This window comes from Notolabrus celidotus, chromosome 14 (genome assembly GCF_009762535.1).
Source record: "Notolabrus celidotus isolate fNotCel1 chromosome 14, fNotCel1.pri, whole genome shotgun sequence".
Lineage (NCBI taxonomy): Eukaryota > Metazoa > Chordata > Actinopteri > Labriformes > Labridae > Notolabrus > Notolabrus celidotus.
In genome coordinates this window covers 24,038,945-24,058,059 of record NC_048285.1, presented here as the reverse complement: position 1 = coordinate 24,058,059, position 19,115 = coordinate 24,038,945, and the positions used below count along the sequence as shown (strand labels likewise).

General features: G+C 41.8%; 1 protein-coding gene across 1 annotated transcript; it reads left to right on the top strand.

Annotated features, from left to right (window-relative positions):
* Window positions 1-2,960: 2,960 nt before the first annotated feature.
* On the top strand, window positions 2,961-19,107 carry wdr81 (WD repeat domain 81). Its single transcript, XM_034700409.1, has 12 exons — window positions 2,961-3,226; window positions 5,220-5,736; window positions 6,238-9,770; window positions 9,851-9,958; window positions 10,091-10,290; window positions 10,869-11,050; window positions 11,331-11,496; window positions 11,827-11,992; window positions 12,075-12,905; window positions 13,036-13,181; window positions 13,353-13,535; window positions 17,039-19,107. Exons 2-12 carry the CDS (start codon window positions 5,375-5,377, stop codon window positions 17,363-17,365), a joined length of 6,204 nt encoding a protein of 2,067 aa, XP_034556300.1. The 5' UTR covers window positions 2,961-3,226; window positions 5,220-5,374; the 3' UTR covers window positions 17,366-19,107.
* Window positions 19,108-19,115: the final 8 nt, after the last annotated feature.

The following is a 19,115-nucleotide window of genomic DNA, read 5'->3' as shown; positions in this document are numbered from 1 at the left end:
AATGTGTTACTTGTCATACTGTTGGAGACTTTATTTCATGTAATGTTATGTAATATAAAATTACAAACAGTGCTTCAGTTGATCCAGCTGCTTTTTAAGTACTGTGTTTAGGCCTTTTGCAGTGAATGCTTTAAACCCAAACCGACACAAAGCTTTGGGACACCAAAGGGACACCGGTCTGCCTGACAGAATTTTAAAACTACTTGAAGCACAACCAAAAACATAACAAGTTCCACCGAGCCAAGGAATGTCATGTTCTTTGACTGTATCCTTTCTTTAAAAGTGCTGACAGCAATTATGCTGCATTGGTGGCACGCAGGGATGAGGGAAGCTTTTAATTTGTGGCCCTGTAATTGTGAATCCATTGACCACTGTTGGACTTCTATATGCACTTAAATATGCTCCCAAAAAATTGAAATATTTAAACCTAAATAATGATTAAAAATACTGTGTCATTAATAAAGAAGATTGCTTGGTTCACAGCCTTAACTAGATGGCCCTCCAAAGTGCTGACATAAAGTTGCTCACTGAAAAGCGGGTTTATGTTTAACTTCAAATACTGAAAATGCTAGACTCAATATGAGTTTGCAAAAAAGAACATCACTCAATATAAAGTCAAAAACTAATATAGCATGTACATAATCTATGATGTGGCAGAAGCACTGATTCCAATGTTGCACTTGTAGACAATCACATTTGGCTACCAGCCATCATTCATGCTCTACCCACATGACAGCACATTGTACAAAAAACAGAACAGGGGCAGACAGAAGCTTTCCTTCTGTTTGTTTTTATGGGAAATCTCAGACTGAGACAAAGTCAGAGCCACTTCACCAAAATAAATACTTGAATGAGTGCAAATTAACATACTATATTTGGTTTGTCTGCACGAGACTGCAGACAGATTGACCTGTGAAATTACAGACATCATGCCACCTTGTGGAGGTGACTCAGACTACATCCAGTCACATTGACCTAGATGTAGATATTCATTTTCAAGTGAAGGAAAGACTGCCAGTTTGAAGAATGTCTGTTTGGGACTTGTTCCATAAATAAGAAAACTAATTTCTGGTCAGATTTGACATTGAAGCTATTTTTTAGGGGTTTTTTTTCAGCTCAGTGATTTAGCAGCATACTGGTATCTTTTGAAATCAAGGATTCAAGCTTACATTTGTCACCAGGGGCGTCGTAGTGGGGGGGAAAAGTGGGACTGACTACCTAGGGCCGAAGTGGGGAGGGAGGCCCTTAATGGGCCTGAAATTAAATGTCTTCTACTACGCTTTTGTTTTGTTACAACTGCAATAAGATAACTAAAATTCTCTGAATAAATAAAAAAACATTCAGAATTCCTTTCTGGAAAAAGGGTCGTCTCTTCCTGTCAACTAAATTGATCAGCTCCATGAGATGCGCGTCTCATGCCTAAAGTAAGGAATTGTCATATTTTCATAGCATCAAGTGTGGCTGAATCTGATTGAAAGTAAACTGTAGGTTTTTAGAGTGTTATTTTACTTCATGAGGTTAGATTACACCAAATAATACTCCCTTTTTTTATTCAACGAGTCACTTGGCTTCAAATAATCATTTTTAAAGAGATGGAAAGTCTGAAGGTCAATATTGTGCAGTTACATTTGGAGAAATTGTAAAAATAAAACCAACAACTATAATATTGATATGTAGATTTGAGTCAGTTAATCAGGATAGTTTTAAGCATATATTTTTGTTTAATGTAAATCAACCAGTATTGTAGCAGCAATGTTATATTTTGTAGGGTTGGCTGTGGTGATGGGGCCCACTGAGATATCTTTTCAGGGGGCCAAGAATTCCTGGTGACGCCCCTGTTTGTCACATGCACTCTAAATTATTTAGCCTATGGCAATATTTTAAGTTACATCAAGGAGATGTAAATACAACCCCTAAAATAAATGTATGTCTACTTTAAAATAGCAGAACTTTTTAATCAAACCTCTTACTATTGTTTTTAAATGTTTAATTTAGATTTATCCAATCGATATACATCATAGACATATATGTGTCTTTATTCCCTGTATGTGTCACTACATCTACAATACAACAGACTGTCCACTTCTTCACAAATGAACCACAGAAATCATGCATGGTGTTTCTTGAATGTTATGCAACCACTAAAATAAATGTATGTCCACTTTAAAATAGCAGTTTTAATCCACCTTGATAGTTTAAAACAGGATTGAACAGACTTCCGGTATAACACCCCTTACTATTGTTTTTATTGTTATTTTTTTTTCAAATATCTTTTTATTTAGATTTTGACACATTACAAAAAAAAGATCAATGCAAACAATTCAAGTAAGTGACGTTTTTTGTATAAGAAACACATTAAGAAAATGAATTTAAAAAATGACAATAATACGTGATAATATCTTAAAATAAAAGATTGATAAGTACTCAAGCAGGAAAATAAAGAATTGTGAAACTATAATACAATGAGTAGATGAATATCAAAAAATAAATAATTGAAAAAGATAAAAGAGCAATAAGTATAAAAATACAAATATACATCCATATATATCCAGATACACCTACATACATACATATATACATATATATACATGCACATACACACACATGGAAATAATAATATAATCATACAAGAAAAAAACGAATAAATTAATAAATAAACAAAAAAATAATAATAAAAGGAACGAAAGAACCAAAAACAAATTAAAAAGTAGAATAAACAAAACAAACAAAAACAAACAAACAAAAAACTTGCTATTGTTTTTAAATGTTTAATTAAGATTTATCCAATTTAATACATCATCAACATATATGTGTCTTTATTCACTGCATGTGTCACTTCATCTACAATACAACAGAGTGTCCACTTCTTCACAAATGAATCACAGAAATCATGCATGGTGTTTCTTGAATGTTATTTCCAGTGTATAGAGGAAGTGTTCTTCCTTCCTGTCTGGCAGCTGCAGCAGCAGAATCACATGAGCTGGGGCTGCTGTTGTGTCACGTGAGGTGTCGTTTCTACAACATGGCTCCAGCTAGCACAGAGCTAAACACCATGATCCGCTGACTGACTGTCGTTTGTCTGATGACATGCTCCAGCAAACAACGGGAAATGGAGCTCGTAGTGACGTGTGGTAGTGCACTGAAGGATGTCCGTGTTGTCGAGAATTAACGCAGTACAAAGTCATCATGCGTGAAGCGGAGCATCGTTAGCTTAATGTGGTGAGAGGTAAGCTAAAACACCAGACAGTGAGCTCTGTCTTCAGCTGACTCAGAAGTTACTGATGGGTGAAATCCAACCTGTGTGATTGCCATTGTATGACTCTGTGATCACAGTTCTGTTATATTCTTGATCGCTTTAATTCAGTAGTTATTGCAACGTTAGCCACTTTGTTAAGCTAACTGCTGCTAAGTTGACGTGAGTTCCTCAAACGTCGCAAGGTTGCAAACTCTCCTTATATTTAAAACATGAAGAAGTGTGTTTTTGTCTGAATAACACCTGCATGCAGTGTTTAATGCTGACAGTATTTCAGGAGACGCTTTAAATTGTGCATTGTTGTTTTTCAAGATGTTATCTCTGATTACCCGCCGAGCTCACATTTACTGTTTGTACCTTCTTTCTTACCTGCCCTACTAAATGTAAATCTTAGATCAATCAGACGCATGGGTTGATTGATTGCCTGTCATAAAGCTTCAATGTAAAAACTAAACTTAAAATCTGAGGCTTCTTAACCAACTATCCACCAGGGGGGAGTGTAGCTGTGTTGTTGGGGCACTTCAGTCATGTGAGCTGTGCTGAGCTTCAACTTCAGGGATTTAAAGAAGGACAAGGAGTCATGTGCATTCACAAACATCACATCACACTATGATTGTATCAGTCTCTACTAGGGATGTGAGGATACATGATTCAACCCACCATTTGATTTGATTCCCATTTTTTTGTCCACGATACGATTGTCTAACAGTTTTCAAGAGAACTGGATTGAACTCAAAATTTAAATCATTTTTTCAATTCAATTCAATTTTGCTTTATTGGCATGAACAAAGAGATGTTATTGCCAAAGCACATAAATTCATACAATACATTATATATTCATAACACACTACATTCATCCCATATACATTAATCACATACCATATTCATTACATATTATATTCATCACATACATATCAACCACATATATTACATTTTCTATACGCATTAATGAACCCTATTATTTCATTTCAGTTCTCAGATATGGACAGCTGCAATATATATTTTTTTCTCTTATATTTCTTTGTAAACAAAGTAATCCTTTTTCATTTTTAAGGTGTGTTGTAATTCAAATAAAACCACTGCACACTTTTTACGCACCTTGCAAAAAAACTAAAATCACCATACAAAAATACCTTGTTTGAAAATTTCAGAACAATTATAGAGAAAAGGAGAGTGAACAATTCCCAAATTAAAGTATTAAATATTAAAAAAAGGTAAATCTCTTTTGAATTAGGGATGTAAATTTCTAAAGTATTTTCTGTGATCGTTCTTTGTAATTGTTAACAATGAACCATCGTTTAATCATTAAAAAAACCTAAAAGTTGCCAAAGAATGCTAAATGCATTTTTTCCCCCTAAATTAAAATTTCCTTCACGACACAATGTATGTATATAACTGATGGTATTAAACAGCTACGGATCATATTGAGGTGTTCAAAATGTTAAACACGTTGAATATCAACATGAGGAGCAGGCTTATAAATAACCTCTGTGGACACATGGTCTAAGACTCAGACTTCAACATGTGGATTTACTGCAACAGGACAACTGAACAGGATCATATTTTGGACTCACAGTGTCCAGTTTTCTTCTTCTTATTGAGAAAAATAAGCAATTTAAATGCGGTAAGGTGTCAGCCGGGAGCGCAACCGGGTCAGAATCAGTCCGGCGGCGGAGAAAAAAAGCGCTCATGGAGACCTGTCACTCAGCTGCAGCCCCCAGCTGAGAGTCTCCGCTGTGTGCAACACCTTTAGTCAGCTGATTCTGAAACATGCTTTAAACTTAAAACACCTCCACTCAGCGAGTGACGAGAGAGCAGCGCAAGAGACTTAATGATGTTAAACAAGCAGAGTATAATACAGATAGCGCCTTCTACTGTTTAAAAATAATATCCAGATACAACCACCCTTGTTTGTAGTTTGTCTCTACTGCAGTTGCTAATCTGATTTTCCAATTATGCTTTACAGTTTCCTGAGAGGGACAGGCTGAAGAGGTGATCGCGCCTTCCCTTGAAGGCTTTGGGTTCTTTCTCCATGAATGTTTGAAAGTCATCCTAACAGAAGACAGTGAGCTGTGCGCAGCAGAACATTGTGGGACTCTTTGCAAGCGTTCAAGACTCACCATGGATTGGCTGATGCAAGCAGTTGAGAAAGACTTGGGGATTGACAGGAGGCAGCAAGGCCCAGGTCCCCGTGCGAGGGAGATCATTGCCATTGTTCCTACACGCTGGGTGATGGGCCTGAGGGAGAAGAGGGTCATGCGCTGTGCCCGCCTCGACAGCATCAATGAGGCTGAGATTCTGACCTACCTGCAGTGTTCCCAGGCAAAGTTGCCTCCTGGCTGGACACGAGTGTGCATTCAGGGTCTGAGGAAAAGCAAGCTGAGCTACAGATTGGCCAGAGATCCTTGCCAACAACTTATGGAATTCATGCCACAGGATTCTTATGTCAAAACCATGCAGTGTGTGTCGCATCATAACGTCAGGTAGTACAAATATACTCTTCCACTGTTGAATGTGTCTATGAATGCCACCCCATGATCCTCATTTTATTTACCTTTAACTCTTATTTTTGTGGATATAATTTCTTTCATCCTAAGAGCTTTAAGGCTTTTTGTGATATCACTTAAAAATGAAACAGTCAATCAAAACGGGAGGATTTCCTGCTTTCCTGTTCCAATTTAATATTTTGGTAACTGTCCTCAAATACTTCAAACAACTTGGTCAACTGAAATAAATGAGATCAAGATGAAACATTGAGCTTTTGAATCAGTTCCTTGAGCAAGTCTGAAAGTTAAGGATAACCAGTTTTAGTTTCTGTTAGGTTCGTGTGTTTTTTCAGTCTAATGAACCATATGTTATTTCTCCATTTGGTGTGATTAGGTCAACGTTTCACACGCATGTTAGAGATATAATTCTCAGATTCAGTATCATGTAAATGTCTGTTTGCAGTGAAGTGATCAGTTTGATGTCTTTTTCTCTTTCAGGAATCTGTGGCGAGAAGCCCACTACAAACGTGTGCAGAAATATGCAGGACCTAATGAGCAGATGCACGCTGCAGCCGTAGATGCACTCCGTCATGCTTTACAGAAGCTTTTTAATGCCACTTTCATCTCACCCGAAAGAGTTTCGCCATCCCTCTCTCCAGCCAGGGAAAAAGAGAAAGAAAACTACTTGCCATCCAGTTCATCTTGCACATCAAAGTCCCAGTCAGACTGTCTGTGTCCTAACGTTCTGCCCGCAGAGTGTCTGCTGGAGACTGCAGAGATGCTGTACGTAATTCTACCATACACTCAGTATTCACTCCATGACATTGTCTCCTTCAGCCCAGCCAAGCTCGCTAACAGCCATGCCAAAGTGTTGTTCATTCTCTACCAGTTACTAATAGCTCTGCAGGCATGTCATGCAACTGGCCTGTCTTGTGGAGAGCTCTCCCTGCAGGACATAGCAGTAGATGAGCAGCTCTGCAGCCGACTAAAGCTCAACCTAGCCCATTACGAGGACCTGGGGACAGAGGGGGATGCAAACAGTTATGTTACCGGCAGACAAGTGCCAAAAAGTGTCCTGCCAAGTGAAAATGTATGTGTGAGCCCAGAGAACAAGATACTTTGCAAAGACTGCTTCGGTGAGCTCAAGACGTTAGTTCTGGACTGGGTCCATGGCCGAGTTAGTAACTTCCGCTACTTGATGGAACTGAACCGGTTAGCAGGGCGACGAGAAGGAGACCCAAATTATCACCCAGTGCTGCCTTGGGTGGTGGACTTCACTGTGCCATTTGGAAAATTCCGGGACCTCAGGAGGTCAAAGTTCAGGCTCACAAAGGGAGATAAACAGCTGGACTTCACATATGAGATGACCAAAGAGGCTTTAGCAGCTGCAGTGGGTAATGGAGTCGGTGGAGGTGTTGTAGGCGGAGACCTCAGCGGCTCTGTAGGTGCTGGTGGTACTGGACAGCCAGAGCACCTCCATGTGCCTCATCACATTTCTGATGTGCTCTCAGACATCACCTACTACGTCTACAAAGCCCGGCAGACGCCCAAGTCAGTGTTGTGCAGCCATGTTAGATCCCAGTGGGAGCCAAATGAGTACCCGGCCAGTATGGAGCGCATGCAGAGCTGGAGCCCTGATGAGTGTATTCCAGAGTTCTACACAGATCCCTCCATTTTTCGCTCAATCCACCCTGACATGCCAGATCTGGATGTGCCTTCCTGGTGCAAGTCGTGTGAGGAGTTCATTGAGGTCCATCGGCGCCTCCTTGAGAGCAGAGAGGTGTCCCAGTATTTGCATCATTGGATCGATCTCACATTTGGCTACAAGCTGTCTGGTAAAGAAGCCGTTAAAGCCAAGAATGTGTGCCTGCACCTGGTGGACAACCACACCAACCTGACTACCTACGGTGTAGTCCAGCTCTTTGACCAGCCCCACCCGCCCCGCTTATCTTCTTCCCAGTACGCTCCAGCAGAACCTCCTCTCCTTGGCCTTGCTGCTCTAAACGTGCCTTCTCTACACTTCCCTCAAATCGACACCGCCGCTGACACTGTGGATGGAATGGTGCCAGAGTCCACAGGCTGCGAGTCCAGTGGCTGGACCATGGTAGACAGAGAGGAAGAGCTCGAACAAGGAATGGAAGCCTTGGATTCGTTAACATCCACTGTGTCCTGCGCTGTGCCACTGCCAGGCAATACTGCAGGAGGAGAACACACAGCGCTTATTGTATCCCAGTCCCCAAGTTCATTCCCTGGTGACCTAGCAAGCAGCTTAGGCCCGGGTTTACGCAGTGCCATGTTACAAAGAGGCGGGCCTATGAACAAAAAACACGCAGAGGGCGGTGTGACTTCCTCAAACGCAGACGAAATCAAAATCAGCCTCCCTGAGGGATTCAACGCATTGCAGCCCTTGGAGGAGCTGGAGAAATTGAACAATTTCTTGGTGAAGAGTCTGCACGCTGAAGTGTCCAGTGGCTGCGTAAGAGACAGCGGGATAATTGAATCTCTTCCCTCTCTTACACAGCTCTACCAAAGGGACATGCAGGCCCTGGGCGTTCTCATCGCAGAGATATTCTACTCTTGTAAACTGCGGGGAGTGAAACCAGGAAACCCCCTCAGACAGCGTTTCCAAGCTGTTATGAAGCTCTGCTCCGGCAGCCTCCGTGATGTGCCACTGTGCTTACATCATGCTCTGGAGACACTGCTGCTAATAGAGAAGCACTCTGGAACAGCACAAAGAGAGTTACCAGATTGCCCACGTCCGCTTCTTTTCAAGTATGACCCCATCCGTGACGGTGTGCCTCCCCCAAACCCTTGCCAGCTATTGAACTCAATCATCTCCCCCTTTTCTTTTCCCTCCTATTTCGCACCACTCCATCAATTTATCTTTTCCTACCATGCCAAACTGGAGACCACGTGCGGTTTTCAAGGAAGAGATATTGTGTTTCACCTGTGGCAGCAGCTTGAGACACTGTTGCGGGGTAGCATCACAGCTGAGGGTCTTGAGATTCTCTTACCCTTCATTCTATCCCTCATGCTTGAGGAGTGCACAGCTGTGTATGCTGCTTGGTATCTTTTTGAGCCCATCTCTCGAGTACTCGGTCCCAGAAATGCAAACAAGTACTTACTGAAACCACTAATCAACGTTTATGAAAACCCTCACTGCCTGCGAGGACGCTTCTATCTTTACACGGACTGTTTCATTCTGCAACTGATCGTGAGGCTCGGCCTGCAGGCTTTTCTGTCCAGCCTGCTCCCCCATGTGCTGCAGGTCATCACAGGGTTTGAAAGCTGCAGCTCTGACACTGCTGGAGAAGCTTGCAAAGGGCTGAGGGGGGGCACCTGTAATCTAGGTGAGGAAGAGGAAGAGGACTTTCAGTGTGGCGAGCAGCGCTCATCTTCTGGGTCTGTTAGTGGTGCTATGGGAGGCAGCAGCGGAGCTCCAGGAGGAGTCGGGGCGGTGGGAGACTCAGGAATGGTCGATTACTCCTCTGGCATCAGCCTCAATGACCAAGTGTTCCTCTCAGAGGCTGAGGACTTTCAGAATGGGTTCTATGTCAACAGCGGAGCAGGAGTGGCTGCTGGGAAACAGCAGAGCCAGAATGCTGCAGCCAAGGAGCAGGACCAGGAGTCTCTAAGTGTGGGGAAACTAAGTGACAAAAGCAGCACAAGTGAGCTGTCACTGGGTGATGGAGACTCAATGAGGGATCGTGCCAGTCTGAAGTCTGCTGACAGCAGCCAGGACCTCAAACAGGCCAGTGAGGGAGAGGAGGGAGGAGAGCTGGAGGAAGAGGAGGTGACTGAGACTAATGTGGGTCAAGAGGAGACAGATGAGCCCCCTGTTCACAACCTGGAGCTCACTCTTTCTGCTTGCACGATAGACACAATAGACACAGTTGCCACTCTGGAGGGTGAGTTTGTGAACGGAATGGGACTGGAGGAGACAGAGAAGGACACTGTGGGAGAGCAGGGCGAGGAGGAAGACCACGGTCCTACCGAGGAGTCAGAGGAGAAAGAGCAGAAGATTCTTCTAGGTGAGTGACAGACAGAGGTTCTGGTTTATCACTTCACTGCTTACAGAGTTAACTGAATTTATTTTTATCTCTGTTCACAGACACAGTCTGCAAAACGGTGCGATGGCTGTCTGCAAAGCTTGGACCAACAGTGACGTCTCGATACGTAGCCAGAAACTTGCTGCGACTGCTCACTAATTGTTACATCGGTACACACATTCAAATCTTTCACTTTTTAATTCTATCAATGAAATGGTACAGTTAATTATCTCAACCCAGCTTCATGTGTTGCTGCCTGTGTTTTCTGCAGCCCTTAATCTCCTTATATTTTCTGCCTGTAGGTCCTGAGAAACACCAGTTTGTGACCTCTCCGATTGAGGAAAGCGGTTTGGAGAGCGTGGGTTTGGGCAGTGTTTATGAGAAGAGACCTGTGGTTGGTGACCAGACAGCAGGGCCTGTGTTGGAGTGTCTCATTTATATAGCTCAACTTTATGGAGAGCCTGTACTCACTTACCAGTACCTGCCTTACATTGGATATCTGGTAAGAAAATACATCATGCAGAAAACCTTAATAACAAAATTAATAATAATAAAAATGATATAATGTATTATTATTATTTATTATTTATTATTATTATTATTATTATTATTATTATTATTATTATTATTATTATTATTATTATTATAAAAGGGGCGGCCGTGGCTCAGTTGGTAAAGTCGGTCGTCTATCAATCGGAAGGTTGGTGGTTTGATCCCAGCTCCGGCAGTCACATGCCGAAGTGTCCTTGAGCAAGACACTGAACCCCGAATTGCTCCCTCTGTTGTTCAGAGGTGTGTGAAGGTGAACAAATGAGATTAGCTTACACTGATGGTCCCTTACTAAATAGCAGCCTCTACCATCAGTGAGTGAATGGGTATGAATGGGTGAATGTGACGAGTAGTGTAAAAGTGCTTTGAGTGGTCAGAAAGACTAGAAAAGTGCTATATAAGTACAAGTCCATTCCTTAAACCTTATCTGACCAATCTTGATTTGTTGTTTGTAAAGTAACTTGGGCTAGATATATTTTTTGTGTAAACTATGTGTCTATGATTGATGAATTTCACAAATGTTGGTCCCAGGTTTCTCCACCTTCTTCACAACGCCTGAACACACGCAAGGAGGCAAGTCTGCTTGGAGCCGTTGCACTGACACAGAAGATCATCGTCTTTCTCTCTGACACCACCTTAATGGACATGCTGATGAAGATCAATCAGGACGTGCTTCTTCCACTTCTTGACTTGCTTACCACTCCACGCATGGGGTAAGTACTACGCGTACAGCCGCGCACATTTTCTCATCGTCTGTTGAAGTCTAACTTCTGACAGGGCTTGACTGTCAGGCTCGGCGTGTCAAATCGCAGAACATTGCAGAAAGGTTGTTTAGTGTTTTTTTTGTCACATACTTTTTGAAGTGTTGTTTTTATTTTTTTGAAAGTGGAATGTCTTCTTATTTTTGTGATGTAATAAAGTGAAATCAGATAGTTGCTACAATAGATCTGTCATTCAACCTCTGCTTGGTTGTACTTGTTCTGCTGTACTCAGGTTCCCCAGTGGGGTGCAGACTCGCACTGCCGTCTGTCTCAAGACTCTCAGCTTGATGGCTCTCATCTGTCTGCGCATCGGGAGGGAGATGGTACAGCAGCATATGGCTGACACTCTGCGCCGGTTCTTCGCCGTCTTCTCTCTGCTGCATTCTCTGCAGCCCCAGGTACGCACACACAAACCCCCCAAAATATACAAATCAAAAAGATTGACAAGCAGCACATCAGGTTTATTTCTAGAAGACTTTCAACAAGCAGATCTGTGACAAAGACTTTTTCAAAAACAAATGACACAAAGGCAGATAAAAATATGGATGGAAATAACAGGAGACAGAAACTTGAATACCAAGTATCTGACTGTCAGACTGAGAGTGCATGACTTTGTCAGCGAGGCATGATTTTGTTCCTTATTAAGTCAGATTATTTAGAAGTTTCTCCATGTTGTTAAATCTGCTTCTTTCACCTGTAATAACTAATGTGCTCCTTTTACACTGTAGCTGGATGGCGCCCCTCGCAGGATGATGGGAGAAGTCACAGTTGTGGATGTCTGCACTCCTGATGGGTCAAATGTGACTTATGAGTTAGGGGTGTTGGAGGAGCTGCAGACTGTTTTCAACCCTGAGATGGCCCATGCCTCGTACATCCCCTTCTACTGCCTCATAGGTGGGTCATATACACTGTACATATCTTCACTGGTTTGACTCTCCAGTGGTATACAGCAGGTGACTTTGTGATTCTTCTTCAGGTGACGCAGCAATTCGGAAACTGGTGCCCAACCACGAGCTGGTCTGGCAGTTGGCCCAGTCTTACCATCAGAGTGTGAGTCAGGTGAGTCCTGGGACAAACCTGTCATCAGCGTCTCGGGTGGACCTTCCTCCGCCCTCCGCAGGTGCTCCCTCTGTTTTTGGCAGACGTGTGGGTGGCAGTCCTTTCCCCGCACCTTCTTCCAACTCCATCCAGCTGGGAGACTCCCTCCCTGAGTCAGGCACGTTTGGGAGCCACCTGGTAGGAAACCGTATCCAAGTATCCAGGGACGCCGATTTTGATGCAAGTTCCACCTTGGGCTTGGCTGGTTCTTGGGGACGTTCCAGCCATATCACACCCATCATCACCACCTCCTCCACTTTCACCACTTCATCTGCTGGCACTGCGTCCTTTTCCTCCTCCTGGGTGGCAGACCCCACCCCCGAAGACAGCGCCCTGAAGCAGGAGCTTCCTCGTAGCGGGCGCTCGCTGCAGGGAAACTGGCTGGCCTACTGGCAGTATGAGATCGGCTTAAATCAGCAGGACCCACATTTCCACTTCCACCAGATCCGATTGCAGAGCTTTCTGGGTCACTCGGGCACCACAAAGTGTTTGGCACCACTGGCAGGAGAAGATTATTTCCTCTCGGGTAGTAAAGACAAGACGGTGAAGCTTTGGCCCCTCTATAACCACGGCGATGGAACGCAGGAGGTGGAGCCCAGGATGACGTATAACGACCATCGCAAGTCAGTTTTCTATGTTGGACAGCTTGAGGCTTCACAGGAGGTGGTCAGCTGTGATGGCACTGTGCACCTGTGGGACCAGTATACAGGTGAGAGAGATGAAACACAATAAACTTCTGCTGCATACAGAAAATTGCATCTAAGACATACGAATATGGCACTCAAATACTTTGTGAAATAACTACTTTTCTCTGAAACAACTCTATCTATTTTCCATAGGCAAGCAGATCCGCTCATATGAAGCCGTGGATGGGAAGAATCCCATCACAGCTGTCACCACTATGCCAGCCCCACACTGCAGTGTTGTGTTTGGCAGCGCAGATTCTGTTCTCCGCTTCATTGATCCTCGCAAACCAGGATTGCAGGTTGTAATTTCACTTAGCAAGCTCATTCTGGCGAGACTCAATCCATAAAACATCCACTAATTAACATTGATTACTGTGTTAACAAAATGCTAGCATTTTTTTTTTAAAACATTCCTCCACTATAGAGTTATTTCAGCCCTGACATTGACAAATCCTCCCCTGTGTCCTCAGCATGAGTTTCGTCTGGCATACAACAATGTGAGCGCCGGGCTCATCCGCTACCTGGCAGTGAGCCCCTCGGGGCGCACTGTGGCTGCAGGTTTCTCATCTGGCTTCATTGTTCTGCTAGACGCACGCACTGGTCTGGTTCTGAAAGGCTGGCCGGCTCATGAGGGAGATATCCTCCAAATGAAGGTACACTTAGAGAGTGTGTGGGTGTGTGGGTCTTTACCTTTCATCTTTAGAGCTCAGTCAGGCTTATTGTATATGTTTGGGCATCGTTACCTTTTGTTTGAAAAGCATTATGTAAATATAGAGACAGGAAATAGATGCAGGATGAAGTTGATGTGGTGCAAAATAAGATTTTTGGCCCAAACCTGGGAATTTGTGACAAGCTGTGCCAACTGCGCCTCCAGTGTATGTCTTATTAACACATTTAAAAAAAATATTTAACCATTTTTAATCAAATCATGACTATCAAAATAGATGGTAATTAATATTAGTCTCAGGGCAGCAGGAAGTTCCTGCTTTGAGGAATATTAATTATAAGGATGGGTGTGCTTTGCGGTTAAGCAGTCTGTGAATCACCAGTCTCTACCACTGCAATTGGTCAACCAGGATAGGGACATAGGATTGCATTGCTCTTTCATTTTTCCCCTTACTGTCACTGTGGCTCCAAAAACGAAACAAAAATTGAAAAAATAGCCGAAATTCCAAACTAAGGCTGAATAAAACTGTAGTCTGGAATAGTGGTTGACCAATATTAGTTTTTCACTGGCAGATAATAAGAGAGCAGGTCAGCTGATGGCTGATATAAAATGCAGATATCACATTGTTGTTGTTTTTTTGCGTTAATAATAATATAGTTTTTTCCATGCACATTACAATCTAATAAACAGCACATGGTTGTCTTAGCTATTAACATGTTTTAGATGCATTTAATTTGTAAAATAGTAAAATTCATTGTGTTATGTTACAGATTTCAGAACATGACTGATATTAATGTCAGAGGCAATATTAAACAGCGTTGTTGTATACATCATAACTGAATCGATATGAAACACTGGGCAGTTTTGGATTTGATTTGCTGTCATTTAGAATGGGACAAATGTGTTATCATTTATGGGGATGTTAACATTGCTGGACAGTAGCCACACTGATGAGGCTGCCTGCAGTGTCTGCAGCAAGCGGCAACCTCCGGTCACAAAATATGAAGCTCATGCAGAAGTGTTATAAACTGCAACTCATCAAGTATCCGCTTGAGGCTGGCTTCAGAGACACCTGAAACCACATAGACACCAATTCAGAAATGATGATCTTTACAGCATTAATAAACATGTTTACAGCCTGGTTAAAAAGATGGCTTGGGTCTACGTAGCTAATTTCTCTATCTGCACACACTGTACAGGGGGTGAATTTAATTATAACGCAACAGTTCAGAAGATATTAAGATTACCAGTTTTGCCCATGTAAGGACATGACTGACTTGAACCCTACAGCTGTTGGCTAGGAGGCTCAAACCCCGCCTCTTTACCTCACACTAAGTTTGGTTGAGCTCCTCCTGACAATTGGCTTCAAAACAGCGCTTCAGGAACAGATGGGTGACATCACAGATACTAACTCCATTATTTATACAGTGTATGGTCTCTGCAGACATTATTTGTATATATATTTTTAATTAGCCTGAGCACAGGAATGGGCCGACGCCAATTTTTCAAAATGCCATGAATTGGCCGATTAATCTGTCTATATCTCATCTGTAGACTATTGGGCGACATTAGGATTACTGCTATTTTTGTATTAGTTTGTATATTTTGAATGTCAACAAAAGTAGATTTTTTTTCCTGAAAGAAAATCTCAGTTGGGTAAGTGCCCTAATACATTTGAAAGGCTCTGTGTCCAGCTCTAAAGTGATACAGAGAGATCTGTGATAAAGTAATACTGAAACTAAATCAAGGTCACAAACTAAATCAAGGTCACAAACTAACTCCAGCCCTTGTAACAACAAGGATGCATGTCCATTTTGTGTTCCTCAACAGTGGGCTGACACGTGGGACTTTGTGAACAGTCGTGTTGTTTACTCGAGACGTGGGCCGTACGTGGGCCCTTCAATGTGTCACAAAATTGTGTGGCCACTCAAACTTTGTGTTTTACCTGATAAATCCCAGCCAAGCACAGCTGACAGTTATTCTGACCTCATTTAAATCATGTTGCAAGATACTGAGAACTATTTCAAGTCATTGTTGCTTAACTTTTAAATGTAGTCTGTATTTTGAGAAACCAGATGGAGCAGTGGGAGGATGAGAACATTGATATTGTCTGATTTGTAAGCTTTGGTGTAGTCGTTTGAAAAAACCTGGAGGGTTTGAAATTGCAATAAGGCTTTTTGGTAAACGGTGGAAACTTTTGGATGACTCCCACTGTGGAAATCACAACCCACACTGCACATAATCCTGTTAATCTGTCTTTCTGTGTTGACTCTCTGAGCAACCACATTATATCCATACTGTATGTCTGACCTAGACAGGCTTGGGTTGTCTACATGGGCTGTTAGATAATTTTACTCTGATTTTTGACCTCTTTCTGACTGTGCTGGAGAGCTTGAAAGACGCATCACTGCTGGTTGTCCTGCCCCTGATCAACAAACATCTTAAACACACTGGGTTTGTAGTTGTAAGGGAAGGGATACTGCTGTTTAATGTGTGTGCAGCATGTCAACCAATTGGTGGAGCGTTAATTAAGTTCCACTTCCTAAAAACCTGAGCTGTTCCAAGTTTTACAAAAACAACCCAGGATATAATTTTAAGAGCCAGTGGTTATATTCTTAGTAAGCTTCACATAATCAAGCCAGGAGGTGTGGCTGTACTCTTCAGCAGTCATGTGATGAATGTTCAATAAGGCTGTCAGCCAAGTGGCTTTTATTTTGACATTTTCCAGAAAGCTGGAGTTTATATACTAAGTGCTGCACGGATGGGGAAAGTTGTACCCTGCAAATCTGTTGTCAACAGTTCGCAAAGATTAGCAAACTTTATTTAACCCCAATTTAGGTCAAGGATTGTAGCTCTAGTTTTAAAGGCACAAGTTTAGGCAAATATGGACACAAGTTACTCATTATAAAGACCACTGTGGATCTCATTGGCACATTCATATTGCTCAGACTTCCCCACAGGTCTTACGTGGATCAGCCTGTGGATGTTTCAGTCTTTACTTTAGACACAAAAAACAAATACACTCCTTTTATTTTCATTTTTGATCTTATTTAACCCAAGTTTTGTAGTAAAATAACACACTAAACAAATTCAAAAACCTGTAAATCTGTGGTGACATAAACATAACTTATGATATATTCATATTTTTCATCAAACCTCAAAGTATGTTCAAATGTAGGGTTATAAGGAGGAAGGAAATCATCTGATATGGCTGTTGGTAGTTGCCTGATTTTAATGTTTGTGTTACATGATTGTGTTTTAAAGAATTATATCATAGATATAAATTAAAATCAAAGTGATGAAGTAGTTTTGTAAATATCCTGAATGTATTACAATATCTTTATTAATTTTCGTGTTTCTTTGTGTTTTTATAAGGACTTTTAATTTGTATTGAATGGAACTTAATGACACGTTTCAAATCTTTAGATGATATTAATCACCAGGATCTGACCACAGCAGTCACTGAACTCTTCTATTCTTTCATTTCAGGCTGCAGAAGGAAACTTGGTAATCAGCTCCTCCACTGACTACACACTCAGCGTGTGGAAAGATCTGGAAAACAAGCCTCTTCGCCAGTACAAGTCTCAGTCCGACCCCATCCACGCCTTTGACCTTTACGGCCCTGAGATTGTAACCGGAACAGTGGCTAACAAGATCGGGGTGTACTCCATGGCGGACATCTCCCTGAGCCCTGTTAGCAGCACAAAGTTGAGCTCAGAGAACTTCCGCGGCACTCTGACCAGCCTGGCGGTCCTTCCCACCAAGAGGCTCTTACTGCTGGGCTCTGAGAACGGCGCCATCCGGTTATTAGCTTAGAAGAAAATCAACGACCCCCAGAAGCACGAAACACACTTAAGACTGTCCTCCAAAGTGTCTTATTGGTGAAGACAGGCAGGTGATCTGAGCTGTATGTCCCCTCTCCTGAGCTTGAGGTCAGTTGTACAGGAAACAGTCAGTCAGTTCCTCTAAATTGATTTTCGGATGAAGCAGCACAAGCATAGGCATTGTATAAGCTACGTGTGTCTGAATCTTGCACCAAATTTGATTGACAGGTAATGTGTGCAATGCACTTAACATTTATCATGTACAGTAGATCCCATTTTTTAAAGCCTCTAGATGTATAGATAGTATATAATGGGAAATAATTATCTTGACAAGGTCAGTCGTTTCTTCAAACATGAATCAGAAGATGTGCTCAGGAAGGTGGAACCAAGCACGGTTCTCATGTAGTGTTTACACTTTCCAAATAGATGCATAACAACACCAAAAATACATCGACCTCCACTTTCATTTCCCTTCATGTTAGAAGACATGCATATCCAAGTGCACTGATTAAACTATGCAGTATTTGTAGATCAATCATTTGTTTGTGTTAGCTTCATTGCGTTTTACATAGACGTTTCTCAGTTCATTGTTTATGCATCATAAACAGTAAGATTACACTCACTGTTTGGTCCACAGTCTCTGTGCAGCCTCACGCTTCAACTGTCGCCAGATTACAAAAGTCAGTTACTGATGCACAGCCTTTAGTCTCCTGCACAAGTATGGCCTGAATTGTAACATTTGGACTCACTCAGATTTTAAAGACTGAATGTTTTTATCCACTAATAAATGACTTGAAGTTGCTTTGGGATTTTTAAACAGTGTTTAGAGACTCTTGATTTAGCCGTCAGAACCTGTAGCAACATTACGCCGGGGAGTATGTGGCAGATGCCAGTTTGACTGGGTTTGCCAGTTGTGAGACTCGCCACTTTCTCATGTCTGACCACAAAAGCTAACACAGAAACAGTCGATGCCAAGATGAACAATTTTCTATTTTGACATTTGTTACTCCATATAATAATTATATGTAGAGGAAATGCTTATAAAGATTTAAATCACAAAAAAGTAGTTAAATTGCTCCTTATTGTGGACAGCAAATTAATACACAATAGACATTTTTGTTCCTTAAATTCAGCTTGAATCTGTCACAGCTCTTCAGGCCTTTTAGCACTCAATAATCAAAGCTCAAACCTTTGTATGATTTTTTTTCATGATGTTAAACACAGTCTGCCTAATTTTGTAATTATTTGCCCAAAGCCTAATATGCTCTGACAAGTGTACTACACCTTTTTGATATTTTGTGTTTTTGTAAACTTGGAGTTAAAGCTCAGTAATCATACAATGACATTTTTTGTTCTTAAAAAAAAAAGGAAAATTTGTAGTTGCTTAATTGATAACAACTGTTTGAGCATCTCTCTGAACATTTTAAGAGAAGTCCATGAAAAAGCTTATTTATTAACTGGATTAATAAAAAAAAATTGCTTCCAGTATACCAGTTGTTCTGTGTGTTTCACCTGCATTCATTTGAAATCCCAGCATGCCTTCTCATCTTGTTTGAGCCACAGGAAATCAGATTGGACAAAGTCCCCTTTTTGTTGTTTGCAGACAGTTGTCATGTGATCTATAACATGTCTCTTTTTTAGCGGTGAGAGGGAACTGGATTAGTCAAAGAGGCTAATTCATCTCTTATACTGTTTCCCACTTTGATTAATAAAAGGTCTCAACATAAAACTGAATACGTAGA